General features: G+C 27.8%; 3 protein-coding genes across 6 annotated transcripts; 2 read left to right on the plus strand and 1 right to left on the minus strand.

Moving 5' to 3' along the window:
- The first annotated feature begins 1,489 nt into the window (after positions 1–1,489).
- On the plus strand, positions 1,490–4,756 carry Rel (nuclear factor NF-kappa-B family member relish). The gene is made up of 8 exons (XM_074247386.1): positions 1,490–1,639; positions 1,708–1,892; positions 1,965–2,248; positions 2,320–2,424; positions 2,491–3,632; positions 3,709–4,017; positions 4,091–4,408; positions 4,488–4,756. The coding sequence occupies exons 1-8, from the start codon at positions 1,490–1,492 to the stop codon at positions 4,599–4,601; spliced, it is 2,607 nt and encodes an 868-aa protein (XP_074103487.1). The 3' UTR covers positions 4,602–4,756.
- A 151-nt stretch (positions 4,757–4,907) lies between these two features.
- On the plus strand, positions 4,908–7,041 carry LOC141530350 (protein odr-4 homolog). Its single transcript, XM_074247401.1, has 6 exons — positions 4,908–5,125; positions 5,242–5,421; positions 5,495–5,697; positions 5,782–6,139; positions 6,326–6,542; positions 6,622–7,041. The coding sequence occupies exons 1-6, from the start codon at positions 5,030–5,032 to the stop codon at positions 6,957–6,959; spliced, it is 1,392 nt and encodes a 463-aa protein (XP_074103502.1). The 5' UTR covers positions 4,908–5,029; the 3' UTR covers positions 6,960–7,041.
- Positions 7,042–8,096: 1,055 nt separating this feature from the next.
- On the minus strand, positions 8,097–13,071 carry App (Palmitoyltransferase app). 4 transcript variants are annotated; one of them, XM_074247395.1, is made up of 10 exons: positions 12,712–13,062; positions 12,109–12,330; positions 11,816–11,976; positions 11,543–11,701; positions 11,235–11,372; positions 11,001–11,155; positions 10,803–10,920; positions 10,608–10,720; positions 10,293–10,395; positions 8,097–8,703 (listed from the first exon to the last, which is right to left on the minus strand). In XM_074247395.1, exons 2-10 carry the CDS (start codon positions 12,255–12,257, stop codon positions 8,402–8,404), a joined length of 1,398 nt encoding a protein of 465 aa, XP_074103496.1. In that variant the 5' UTR covers positions 12,258–12,330; positions 12,712–13,062; the 3' UTR covers positions 8,097–8,401. The 4 variants fall into 4 exon arrangements, with proteins under 4 accessions (XP_074103496.1, XP_074103493.1, XP_074103494.1 ...); XM_074247392.1 differs by lacking the exon at positions 8,097–8,703 and having other exon boundaries at positions 9,201–10,395; positions 12,712–12,745; positions 12,857–13,071; XM_074247393.1 differs by lacking the exon at positions 8,097–8,703 and having other exon boundaries at positions 9,201–10,395; positions 12,712–12,745; positions 12,838–13,071.
- Between the last annotated feature and the right edge of the window lie 2,232 nt (positions 13,072–15,303).

Raw genomic sequence — 15,303 nt, forward strand, 5'->3', positions numbered from 1 at the left:
AATTTTTTTAACAAATCAATTACAATAAAAAAATTTTTTGATTAAATTTTTTTTATAATAATTTAATTATTATAAAATTTTAAAATAATTTTTAATGTCCGTCAACTTCAGTGTCATTTTTTACGATAAAAAAAAAAAAAAAAAAAAATTTTAAATGACCTAATTTTAGATTTTTTATCTTATCATAGCCAAGTAATTTCTTTGAGACGTACAAAAATTAAATTTAGTATTGAATTGAATGAATGTGCTCATATAATAGATGTATTTGTATGTATATATATTTTTTATAGATGCAAGCATACTCACTATATTTTATCCAGTAAATCAGGGAAGTCCCGATGCATTATTATTTTTCCTCTTAAATCCCACTCTTAAAACAGCAGTGACTGACACTAACAACAAAGTGAAAGTATACAATTCGATTGGCTGGTATAGTTTGTTGTCATATGTATGTGAGGCTAAGTATCGCATAGTATTGGAGAAGAACTTGCAATTTGTAATCGAGGTTTTTTATGACGTATCACTGATAACTTAAACATTCAAGAGTGTGGTGAGTTATTCAGCAGTTTCTTTTAGTTATTAGGACTGTCAGTTATTGATTATAATTTTTACTGCTATAAGTTTCATTGAAAATTCCAAGTTTCGAAACCTACAAATATCAACATTCACAACAGGACTTTATTATAATTTTTGTTGCATGAAATTAGTAAAATATGCCTGTGACTTATAAAAATTTCGAGCATTTACAGCAGACAATCTTGATGGATTCATCAAATTATTATCAATTTAGTCCGGGTAAATATTTTGAAATAAAATTTTTAATATCCTATCTTATTCTCCTCTCTCACGTTTTCTATGTAAACACATCATTTAAAAATAACGTCCGATAAGCAACTCATTAGACCATGAATTCTTCCTTATTTTAAATTGGTGCGTAGTTTAATTTTAATCTAACTGACTTTTTAATTACATTATTTTAAATGACACTGAAGTTGACAGATGTTAAAAATTTTTTTAGAATTTTATAGCAATAAAATTATTATAAAAAAGATTAAATTAAAAAGTTCCACGTGTGAAAATTATTAAAAATTAGAAGTGAAAATTTTTAAAAGCATTTTTTTATTGTAATTGATTTATTAAAAAATTTTTTTAAATCAACAGCTGACGGCTAACTTCAGTATTATTATTTTAATGATAAAAAATTGTTAGCTGAAAATCACTCTTAGGTGAGGTTAAACATCTATATTTTTTCATTTGCAGATACTGTGATGGATACAGTAAACAGTCACTATCCAAACTCAACAGGATCTTCATCAGTGGAAAACGTGGAATCGCCTGTGTCTGCTCTTTCTCCTTTGAGGGACGATGAAAATTTTAATATAAATGATAGTTCTTTTTTTTGACAACACTATGGGTAAAAATTGAATTATTTTGAATCATTACAAGATGAACATATAAATATTGTATAAATTTCTTAATAATTACAGCAATGGAGATAGGTATTCCAAAACTGGTAATAATTGACCAACCTATTGAAAAATTCAGATTCAGATATAAATCTGAAATGTTGGGTACGCATGGTAGTCTAGCTAGTGCTAATTCTTCAACAAGACGGAAAAAAAATGCTCCAACAGTACAAGTAAATATTTAATTTGATCAATTATTTTATTTTAGAAGTTAAATTATTAAATATAAATTTTTTACTAGTCTCATCTTAAATGTATTGTAGCTAAAAACTTCAATGGAACTGCAATGATACGCTGTACAATTGTGACGAAAAATGAAGAAAAACGTATTCCTCATGCTCACCACCTTGTCAAAAGGGAAGGTAATACTGAAAATGATCGTCCATATGAACTTACAGTCGACCCAGAAAATGATTGGACTGCTACGTAAGTGGTTATTTATTAAATGAAAAATTTAATTAAACGTGATTTTACAATATAAATTTATTTATTTATTAGATTCCATGGGATGGGAATTATTCATACTGCTAAGAAGCATATAAAAGAAGAATTGATTAAAAAAATGCAAGCAGAAGCTCTTGAACGAAATCGACAATATGATTATACAATTACCACTCTTAGTACTCGAGAAGAAACTCAAATAAGAATGGATGCTGACAATGCATCAAAATGGATGGACTTAAATAGCGTTGCTTTATCTTTTCAAGCGTTCATTTTAAATGAACATGGTGTTATGACTCCAATTACTCAACCCGTTTATTCTCACACAATTAATAACCTAAGTAAATTCATAAATTTCCACAACCTTTTAATGATAATTAAAACATGATTGTAACTCTTTATTATTTTTTAGAAAGTGCCTTGACTGGAGAATTAAAAATTTGCCGAATTGATAAACATACCGGTAGTTGCGATGGTAATGAAGAAGTATTTTTACTTGTAGAAAAAGTTGGAAAAAGTAAGTTATTAAATTAGGAAAATAATTATTTAAACTGTTATTAATCCTATAAATATTATTTTGTAGAAAATATAAAAGTTAAATTTTTTGAACGTGATGAAAAGAATAATGAAATTTGGTATGCATATGGTAAATTTTCTGAGCTCGATGTTCACCACCAGTATGCTATAGTATTTCGTACACCTCCGTATAAAGACCGAGAAATAACAAAGTCACGAAACGTATTCATTCAGTTGGAACGTCCAACAGACGGTGATTGTTCTGAGCCAGTTAATTTCATCTACAAACCATCTGATAGCATAATAACAAGGAAACGACCAAGAATGTCTTACTCTGAGAATACTGACTTGAGCGATATAATTCTATCGAACGTAACAATGCAAAAAAATATTTTTGCTATCTCTCCAGATAATCCAACACGCAGTGATTTGTCAGCAGAGTTAAAAAAATTAACTTCTGAAAAATTGCCTTCTGATGATTTTCAGCAGTACATGGAAGATATAGATTATGATTTATTTATAGAAGAAGCAAATAACGAAATTAACGATGCCCATGACTATGATCAAAATCTGAATACCGATGGTCCTAAATATGAAGATACTTTGGGTGGACCTAATTTTGCAATTAATGTATTGAAAGCAGGATTCAAAGAAGGCAAAGAAAACCAAGATCCTCGAAAACGTTTAAAAAAAATTTTATCCGAACGTACATCATATGGAGATACCCCACTCCATTCTGCCCTTCGACATGGCAAACGTGAAGTTGTGACACAAATTTTAAAGATTTTAAGCAGTTCATCAGAATTTAGATGTCTAATTGATGTACAAAATGCTTCTGATAGAACCCCTCTTCATTATGCTGTTATTCTTAATCAACCAGACATAGTCCGTACCTTATTATCAATTGGAGCAAATCCAAATACCAGCGATAATCATGGCTCGTATCCACTTCATGAAGCTGCTAAAAGACCACAAGCTTACGAATGTGTTGATGCACTTTTAGATGCTAAAGCAGATTTTAATGTAAGAGATGACACGGGTTGGACTCCACTTCAAGTAGCTGCTGAGTATGGTTCTTTACGGGTGATTGCTTCGCTTTTTAAGGCTGGAGTAGATATTAATAGTACTGAAAGATCATTTGGGCGAACTGCTTTACATATCGCCGTTGAGGGAGGTCATATTGATGTTGTTCGCTATCTTTTAGAGAAGGTAATAAATTTTTATCAAATTACTATTCATTTATGTTAAATATAAAGATATGTAATTCATAAATATAAATTTACAGACAAATATTGAGGTGGATAAGCCGAACCTAGGTGGAAACACAGCGCTTCATTCAGCGGTTGTTAACATTGGATCTAGAGCAAAAGAATTGTGTACAATTCTTATAAAACATAATGCAAATCCTAATATACCAAATGGTCATGGCCGTTCGTGCTTTGAAGACGACGAAGATGAGCAAGATGGTCAAGAGCGTTTACTTGAACCAGAAATCGATCTTATTAATAGTGAAATAAAAATTAAAAAAGAAATTGAAGATGACGATCCATCGCACGGCCAAACATCTTTTGATTTAGCTTATGATAATCATGAGGTAGGACATATTAATTCAATTTTTGTAGAATCAACATTTTTTAGTAAATCAAATTTATAAATTAATTTTACAGATAAAAGATTTATTGAGCAGAGCTAATAGAGATAAAACCGATAATATAATTATGGAATATGTCAAAGAAGAGACACAAGAAGAAGAATACGAAGAAGAAGAGGAAGAAGAAGAAGAAGTCGAAGCTTCTGATACAGAAAAAGAAAAAGAAACGATAACTGAATGGTTAGATGTAGACCAAATGGCTCAACTTGGAAATATATTGGATAAAAATGACGGATGGAAACCTCTTGCTAAAAATTTAGACTGCGATTATCTTTGGTCTTCATTAGATACATGTGGAGCCAGTCCAGCGTTAACTATTCTCAGTTATGCTGATGTATGTATTTACAAAATTTTTTTCATTAATTTTTTTTTTTTAATGTCTTTATTCTAAATATTTAAATATTTATTTGTAGGTTCAAGGAAATTTAACGATGCCAAAACTTTTGAATTTATTACATCAAATGAAACAAACAGAAGCAGCGACTTTTGTTGAAGATATAATCCGTAACCATAATCGTAGTCATTGATCAATTTTTCTTTATTTATCATATTTTTTTGTATGATTTTAACTGTTTTATTTTTTACAAATATATGCAATGTTGTCATATTCATAATATATGTTACTTTTATGATAAAGAAAAAATAATCAAAATATCTAATAAATTTATTCTTGATAATGTAATTGTATATTATTATTTAATGAATTTATTTCATAATCATACAAATGTTTTTTTATTTAAATCCAATAATACAGCGGTTCTTGACAATTAAGTAAGCATGTCTGCCAACTCGACAAACGAAGGTGTATTATTTTTTACAACGACGTGTGTCAAACGGTAAATACATCAGCTGATACATCGTGCGACGTACAAAATCAACGTGTAGAGTAGAATTAGTAACTAAGCCCTATTATTTATACATAAATACAAAAAAAAAAATATATATTATTTACAAAATGGGACGAATAGTATACGCGGAAGAATGTTTATTAAGTTATTTAGAATCGTTAGCTCAATCAGACGCTTACACAGTTGGACTTATTTTGGGACAGGTTGTAATTTTATTATTTTATTTAAACTTGAATTTATTTTATCATTCCAGCTGTTGAATACATTCGTTATTAAGTGATTAATCAAAGGATAACGTAGAATTTTATAATTATTTTAGAGTACTGAGAACACAGATTATGTTATACACTTGGCACGTACCCCTCCACCAGCATCAAAAGACGTTATTGAAGAAACTTTGATAGGTTCAACGACGAGCCTTCATCAAGAATCGCCGGTCCAATTTATTAAGTCAATTAAAGATGTTCCAAGCAGCTGGGTCGCAGATCATGCAAAACATGTAAAACTTGCGGAGGATATAATTATCATTTTATTTATAAGAAGAAGTATAAATTAGTTGATTTGATTTTTAGGTTACGCGAATGTTACCAGGTGGTATGTGGGTTCTCGGAATTTTTATTGTTGGTCCGGATGATTGTTTAAATAATAATGATTCAACTCAAAGACTAAGATCAATTGTTACAGCAATACATCAGAATTTAGAATTTGATCAATATCTTTATGGAAATAATCCATACGACAATATTGTTCTTGCATTTAATAGCATTACTAAAAGGTAATTTTTTATTGGCTTTGGAGTATAAGGAATTGTTAATTATTATTGTTTATTATCGTTAATTGTTAATATTATCATATATAGGTTCTCATGTAAATCTTTTGAAGCTAACGGTAGTGGACCTTTGAAAAATGCTGATGTTAAATTTCAATCGAAAATCACAAAGTGGTATCAGTTAGATACTCATGTAGATTTCGATCAGATGTATCCAATTATTAAAGATCAAGAGTCAGAATCATTAAAGAAACAGCTTCAAAATATTCTTAAAGATATTTCCTCTAAAATAGAATCGTCAATTGTCGTCCTGGAAGGTGAATCAATGGCGTTAGATGATCCTATTGAAATACTAGGAGAGAAGAAAAAAAAAGATAGGAAAGAATCAAAAAATAATGACACTAATTTTAATAATAGAGTACTTCAAGCAATTATTTACATTCCAAGTGTAAGAGTATTTTTTTATTTTTATAAATATACATTTTTTAAGTTCCATTTAATTTCAAATTCGAATTTTCTATGACAGAAAAATTTTTTTCGGGAATCAACGTATTTTTGTATGAAACGTGTAGGAATGCAAAAAAATTTTTTTCTTCATCTATGAAAATTTATTTATTTTTATATGAACTTACAGTTACCTAACAAATCAAAGACTTTAGAAATAAAGCGTACAAACTTCTGTGCATCAATCAAGTTACAAGGACAATTAATTAGCAGAACTTTTGTTCACCAATCATCAACATTTGGTGAAGCTGCAAGTGCAATTAAACATGATATTATGAGATCAATGGCCAGTAGATTAGAAATGCATGCCGACAGTTTAATTGAAGAAGAAAACGGTTTGCCAGAAGGTATAATTTATTAATACACTTTTCTATGATAATAAAATAATTATACACTGTTTATAACAATTATATATTATTTTTTAAGACAATATTACGCTTCATGAACCACCACGAAGGGTACTTGTAGCTTTACCAAAAAGTAGAATAACTTTATCAGACTACTTATTCCCCGGTGAAGGTCCTCAGGAAGCTTTGATATCACTTCAAGAACTTCTAGATCTTGAGGTACAAGAGAGTTGTGTTCAAAAGGATTTTGAATTGCAAGCGAATCCAGCTGAATTTTATTCACAAAATGAAATAGTTACTGAACCTACTGAGCAAAATAAATATTCAGATAATAATTCATTATTTTTATATATATCAGGATTAATTGTAGCATTATCAATTCTTGTTGTTTCCATTTTAATACATTATTTTTATTAATTTTATAAAATAATAATAACAATAACTATCTCTTATTTTGTATTGGAACAATTAAAATAAATAAATGATAATATAAATATTATTGACAAAATTGCTCTTAAAGAGCTTTTTCTACATATCACAAGTTTAAGTAAATAGTAAAAAAAACAAATTTGAAGTTTGGTGTTTTTTATTTTCAAGTTAAAATATACATATATTTTTATGTTTATTTATTTGTATGTATTTATAATTTTATTATAGTTTATAATTAAAAAAAAAACTAATCGTCAAAATCCAGAAATTAAATTAAATTATTGTATTATTTTTTTAACTTACATTACATTATAATAATTTTTCTATTAATACTACAAGTATAATATATATCATATACAAATTATATATAATTATAATATACAACTTATTTACAGGAAAGTCATTCTGCAATTAATAATATTTTAGAGCAGCGATTGTATTAATAACACTTTGTCTAGAATAGTTAATTTGTCAATCAAATAAACTATTTATTTGTAAATATTTTCAAAAAGATACAAATGAGATCTACACGCGATTTTGTTATACGCGATAAAACATCAGCACAGTATTTTTAAGCATGAGAATCTTAAAATGCTAAAAATTTTATTCGAATTCAAGGCAGTGGTCGATAGTTATATTTAAATTCATGTAATAATATACAAAAACAAAATGTTACAATAATTTGAAACATTTTTTTATCTCATAATTAATTGAGCTCATTACTCTAGCTTCTTGTCATGAGAACTGTAACCACTACTCGTGACTACTAGTATTTACATAAATTTATTTATTTTTTAATAACACTGTACAGTTAATAATTATATATACTATAATTATTTAATTTTATTAATTGTTTGAACAATTTTATTTATCTTAGTTATTAAAATAGAAAAAAGATTAGAAGAAAGGCAATAGCAAGAACCTATTTCGATTGTGCGTGGCTATATTTTATGTAATGTACGTAACTGATATCAATTCCACTATCCCATCATTAATATCTTTATGTAACCAGTTAAAAAATAACTGGTATAATAAACTTCAATCTTATCCTCTCATTCAAGTTGATTGTTTTTTAAACTCCAAATATTTATCGAATTACGAAAATTTTTAAACTATTTCATGTGCTTAATTTATGAATATTAAAAAAAAATTACGTAGGTTTGAAAAATTAAACTTCGTTGTTACAACTATTAAAATAAAAATTATAAATTAAATTATTATTTAAATTTTTTTTTTTTTTTTTTCGGTTACGCAAGCTGCCCGATAAGTTAATATTATTTATCACTTTTAAGTCACATCAATTTTTAATTACACTAAACTTAGTAATCTTGTAGCGCATCAAGCGCAAAACATTGATTGCACAATTTTCCTTCAAGAAAATTTTTTTTTCTTCTTCATTTTTATTACAATTCATAACAATAAAAAAATAATTAAACAATACCTATTTTAATAAGACCCGTCTGACTTCCGCGACCTACACTTGATTCTTCTAAAGAATCTAAGTCGAGTGCAGACTCAATCATTGTTGTGTCTTGAAGTAATCGTAATCGCGAGGCCGACAAAGGTGTCGTGACAGTCATCTGTGGCATCGTCGTGCCTAATACAGGTGAAATAATTACACTTTGTTTCGGTGGTAATGGTGCAATCTCATCAATGTCTATCGGTGGAATACTCAGTGAAGCCAATGGCATTTCATTAGAAACAAGGTGGCTTACGCTGTTTGTTGTACTACCTAAAATAATAATATTAAATACAGATTAATATTTATACTTAGTCTCTTTAAACTATATATATGATTAATTTAATACATTAAAAACTGTTATAGAGAATCTAGGAATATCCCGACTTTTTAAATATTAAATTAAAAAGCCATTCACATTTTTTTTTATAAATAATATAAAATATCGGTAAAAAAAAAAAATACCTCATCCTTCCAAAATATATTTACAAATTAAATAAATTATAAAATCCAAACAATTCAAACCAAAGTCCTTGTGAATTAGTCACAATCCAAAACAAGCTTATCAGGAAATGGTGCTCACTGGGAAAATACTGATTATGAAATTAACAAATAAAAGTGGTAAAAAAATGCTTTCGATTTTAGGTTAATGCCAAGTAACAAAAAAAAAAAAAAAAAAAGAATATTTTACAAATGGATTAGAAACAATTAAAAATCTGTTTTTTAATTTATTGTGCACGAAAATGCAAGTGGTATGATGGACTTACCAAATGTCACGGACTTGAGCCCTCGATAATAGGTCGTAATTATAAACAAAAAAACACGTTTTATTGATTGATATAGTTTTTAAAATTTGAATGTATATTCATCTATCTAGATATTACTGATAAAATATTTATAATATTTAGTTTAAATACATAAATTTTTTAACCTCTTGGAAGATATTAAGTATTCCAATCTGTTGAAATACTGATACGTATCATGTATACGTATAGATGTATTTTATTTTCTGTTTTTAAGCTTATTTACTTATCTAATATCATTAGTGTCATGAAAAATGCGATTTCTCGATAAGAATCGCGGGGCGTGAGGACGATTATGCTGAGGAGTTATAAGTAATCATTGTCAATCATTATCATTGATGGGGCTGACAATAAAACGACGATTCATTAAATTATCCTCAGCACTTTCCCCTGGACAAATAGAATTATTATCCATAAAGGCCATATCATAATTTAAAGGCGCTGAATCAAATCTATTAACTACTAGACCGATTGCACTCTGACCAATCATAGGAATATTACCAGAGCCTAATATTCTATTAGGTAAAATATTTTTAGTAATTGGATACTTAAAGCCATGTTGATTACATCTAAGATTATTGTATTTAAGAGTTTGCGGCGAGTGATATGAACGTGATGGGTCTTCAGAATAACGTTGAGGAAATTTTTGTAAGTCTATCGACTTTCTATAACCATCATCATTATCATTATCAATATCGCCATATCTTACATAGTCTTCCGAGTATCCACGAGGATATTTTTGAAGATCAATCGCGTATTTTTGATCAACAGTGTACTGTTGTTGGTTGTGTATTAAATTATTTTCAGAACAGCGTTGGTACTCTTCACGACATCTCTGTGGATATCTTTGTAGAGTTTCCTCACATTTATAATTAAATTTTTGAACTTCGGCATTGAGACGTTCTATTTCGGCAGAATAAGCATCACCAGGTTGCACGCGATCTTGAGCACAACGTCGCGGCGTTGAATATTTTGGAATGTATACTTCGTTTGTGTACTGACGATACTTGGGTAATTCAACAGGGCAACGTGGTAACTGGCTCGTAAGTGTTAACTCACCGTTTAATGATTCAATCCGTGGTGAACGTTGACCAGCGACAAGATTATTCATTGAACCAGTTATATCATTATCTACATGAGAAGGAATACTGTGTCCATTTGCCTGTATAAATAAAAATAAAACAACAATCATCTCTTTATCCTATGGACATGTCTATTCATACGTAAAAAAATCCTGATAAATCCACACCGCTTGAATATAAGGGCCTTTAGGGTCTTTACATTCACACTGTGTGGATTTATCAGAATTTTTTTACGGGTGAAATCTTTTTTATCCTATATTTAAAAAAATTTTAATTAAAAAGTGAAATTTACTTGTGGCTGCATAACTTTAACTGTGCCATAAGCTTTATTATTGGCGATCACATAATCATCACAAGTTCGCTCACGTTCAGCTCTATATCCAGGAGTTACTATTCCTCTTCTATCTGAAATAATAAAATAAAAAAATGTTAACAATAAGAGCTACAAATTTTTTTTTTTTATAATTAATATAAAACAGATGAATACCGATAAGACTTGGTGGAGCTGGTCCACAGAGTACGTAAAAACAATTACCACAAATATTTCCATGACTATATGGATTAAAGCTTTCTTGTTCTCGTTTACTCGAAAATGAACCTTTTATCTGTAATAATTTATATATTAATTAACTCAAAATTAAATATGTCAGGTAGATAAAGATATGAACTGCAAACAATAAATTACGTCTTCATTTGTTGTTTGGTTGCTACTTGTAAGATAAGTATGAAACCCAGCTAGACCTAAAATACTCCAAATGGAAAAAAAACAAACAACACCAACTACAACGCTTCCTGGTGAATTTTTAATTGCATCTAAAAATGGTCTATCATCTCGCGTTACTGTAAATTTAATTTTTTGTAAGTAAAATTTTGGCTGAGCAAACAAACTACTGAATTCAATATTATTGTAAAAACTTACGCATGATGAGATGTGTTATTGCACAAGCAAATATGAAAACACAAAGGAAGGCTAAGGATACGATAAATGCGTAAAAATATCTATAATTTCTTCTACCCACACAATTTCCAACCCACGGACAATGATGATCGAATCCCTCTGTGAATAATTAAATTTGATTATTATCAAAATATGTAAAAATAATATAAAAGTTACATCATCCTTGAATAACATCGGAATATATATATATATATATATATATATATATATATATATATATATATATATATATATATATATATATATATATATCCGTCTCATAAACTTACCAACACAGTTGTCACATAGACTACAATGAGACGCTCTCGGAGGTCTAAATATTTTACAAGTAAAACAATATTTTAATTTAACTGGTTGTCCCTTTACGAGGATTTCTTTGGTCCGTGGAGGCGGTCGATACGTTGGAGAGTTACCATTGTTGGGAACTTCTGCAAATGTGATATAAACAAATAAAAATTAAGTGTTAAATATTATCTGCTCTCGCTGAACGATAAAAGGATGAAAGGAATTAAGATAATAAAATGTTTAATTTTTAATCGTGCCTATTTGTTTTTCAATATATGCAGCCTCGTCAGGTGTCGCCCGGGGTATCACACCAGGGTCACTAAAACTTGTCCGTAATAATGCTGACATTACGAACATAAAAAGTAATCCACCTATCACTGGTATCGCTGGAGTTATGTGGAGCGCTAAGTATGGACAACTGAAAATGATGAAAGTGTATTCATTAGTCACGCTATCATCAATTATATGGATCAAAAAGTTTACAACATTAGAAATGTTTGTTAAAACAATTAAAAATATAAAATTAAAAAAAAAAAAATAAAACTCTTACTCATAAATAAAAAATAAAGCGCTTGTTCCAGCAATCAGGCATAGAGTTATGTAAAATACTCCTGTCTGTGGTGCCATCATGACTCTACCATCACAGCAGAATCTATTACGTCCTGGGAACAATTCCCATTTTCTTGTAACATGCGGCATCGTGATTTATATGTTGTTTTTTCTTTTGTACATCAAAAGATTATTTTATCTAACCACGAGCCTTAAGAGGAATCTGTGAAATGTAAATAATACAATTATAATGATTTCAAGGGTGAAAGTGTTTTCGTTCTTCATTAACATAACTCGCAAACCATTAAGAATACTACATGATGCAAGCACCATATCAACCAAGGTCACTAATTGACCATAAATATATTTATTTATCAAGCTCTTTACTGTAATAGCTCTTAATATTATATATATACATATATATATTAAAATAGATTATCATAATCATAAAATTAATGATTCATCATAATCATTAACTATTGACTTAACCTAATTGATATAAAATAATTAAAACTAAAATACCATAACTCGTAATACAGTCAATAAAGTGACGTACAGTAAATTGTTATCGTACTTTAAACCCTAAAATAAACGATGAACTCACATTGTGTACACCATCTTCTTCGCCTTACAGGAGGCTGTGGAAATCATCAAGAGCACTTACTTCGAAATAATATTTTTCTTTTTGGTAGTACCAAGTTAGCAAAATCCATGAGAAATTAAAACTTACGACAAATTCCTTTTCATACCTTGTGACTAATGTTGTTGACAGAATTAATGATTTGTTCAAAATATTTAATTGTTCGATATAGACTCAAACTTTTGACATTACCACACTATCAGTTTAATTAATTTAATGCTGTTTATCTCGCAACTTGTAGTGATAAAAAAAATTAACTAATCTCTTTCTGTCTCTTTAATAATACTATTCAGTATTTATCACAATACCTGACGTGTATTTACGACTGATGATCTTGGAATTCAACATGTGTGTGCGAGTGTCATGGTTTAGTGTGCTAGATAGTAGATGATAGAGTGGGGTAAAAATGTTAAACCAAAAATATATATATATATATATGTGTAATATGTCGAGTAAATCGATAGCTGCTACATCAATGTGATAAGTTATCGACAGACAATAATGTGAACGAATGCGCGAATTTTCTACACGTGTGTTTATATATGAATAAATAAAATTTTCTATTTTATTTATCAAATTATTGAAAAAATACTTACTTTACAAGATAAACATAGTGTAAAAATGATACAAAAATATGCTTTGGTTTATTTTTGGATATATAAAATATCACACTCCAATTATTTTCATGACATTAAAATTAGCTGTCACTTGACAATTTTTTAATTTTCTTTAACAAAAAAATTTGTTCTAAAAAGTTATTTTAAAAAAATTGCATTTTTCATTTATTAAAATTTCTACAAATCCATTTTTTTAATAATTATTTTTTTGCTATCATTTATTTGTTAAAGAAAATCAAAACAATTGTGAAGTGACAGATAAATTTAATGTCATATTATTTTCGGCTATAAAAAAAAAATAATACTGAACTGTTAAATTAAATTTAATAAAAAGTTAACACATTTTTTAAGGAGAGAGTGAAAAAACTTAAAGAAGAATAACATTTAACGATATTAATTATTTCAATTATATACTTTTTTACATTTGATGATTATTTTTATTTATTTATGTCAAGTTAATTAATTTAATCTATTTATTTATTTATGTATAATCTTCTAAAAAAGATTAAAGAAATATAATGAAATTATTTTTAACCTCAATAAATAACTATTAATTGAAACGATTGTAATAAAAGAATTTATTTATTAAAAGTAGGTACAAATCTTTAAAAATTAACAAGAATTCAAAAATATTCATAAGAAATGATTATCACTCTTTTTTATTATTGGATGATTAAATCGTACTTTTAACCGGGATTTCACTGTTTCGAGAAAAGTGTTTATTTTGGCGCTTAACTCGCGATCAGTACGTGATAACTGAAAATAATACATTTCAATTTAAGTAAATCATTGCAATGAGATAATTTTTAATTCTACTTATTAAAAATTAGTGCATATTTTTGTCAGACGTAATAAAAAAATAACTTTCATGATTGATTCCTCTACAAAACACATGTAAGCGTCCGATATCGCAGCCCGTATTAATAATCTTTAATCCCTATAATTAGGTCTATTGGATTCTCTTTGAGGTCAAAAGAATAATACAAAGTACTATCGATCGAGAATTAGTTAACCATTGTGGATAATACTTTTCCTGTAACTCATTATTTTTGCATCCTAAATAGTATGAAGGTCATCAATACTATGAAAACTACAAAGGTAATGAGATATTTTTCGTTACAGATATACCATAAGGGCGTATAATAATTGTACATTAAAACACTGAAAGATATATATTGTTTCATTTTACCAAAATAATTTTCAAAAATGGGAAAATCTTCTGTTGCTGAAGAAGAAATTGAATGAAAATCAAAAATGATTTTGGTTGAAGTTACCTATTTCTTCCAATAGCTGGATCAATGTCATTATTTGTTTGGTTAAATTAAACGAAATTGTAAATATTTAACACGTAAATGTTTATTGTTTATTATGATTGCGTAAATATTTATGTTTATTTTAATTATGCATGACGCTCTTTTATGTATTTACTTATGTCTTTCAATAATTATATAATAGTAAGACTTGTATTAATTTTGTGTTTATGAAAATTATTTATAAATTTTATTTATTCTAGTTTTATTGTTACAATAACTGATTATCATGATAATTAATGAATAATAACAATAATAATCATAATAAATAGAGCCAAAATAGATTTAGTTTAAATAATTCAACTTGGTGATTTTTAGACACATTTAAATAATACTGATCAGTATTATTTAAATGTGTCTTCTTCTAACTTCGAAGTTAGCAGTCTTCTGTTAATTAAAAAATTTTTTTTTTAAAAAAGATTGTAAAAAAAAAATTGCACGTGTAAAAAACTTCAAAAACTGCAAGTGCAATTTTTTAAAAATATTTTGTTGCTTTAATGAAATGATTAAAAAAAAATTAAAAAATCTAGAACGTCTGCTAACTTTAATGACATTAAATTTAGCTGTCACTTGACAATTTTTTTAATTTTCTTTAACAAATAAATTATAGTAATAAAAAATTATTTAAA

This window comes from Cotesia typhae, unplaced genomic scaffold, assembly GCF_013202065.1.
Source record: "Cotesia typhae breed Kobodo isofemale line unplaced genomic scaffold, CoteBio_Ctyphae contig_5, whole genome shotgun sequence".
Taxonomy (NCBI): domain Eukaryota; kingdom Metazoa; phylum Arthropoda; class Insecta; order Hymenoptera; family Braconidae; genus Cotesia; species Cotesia typhae.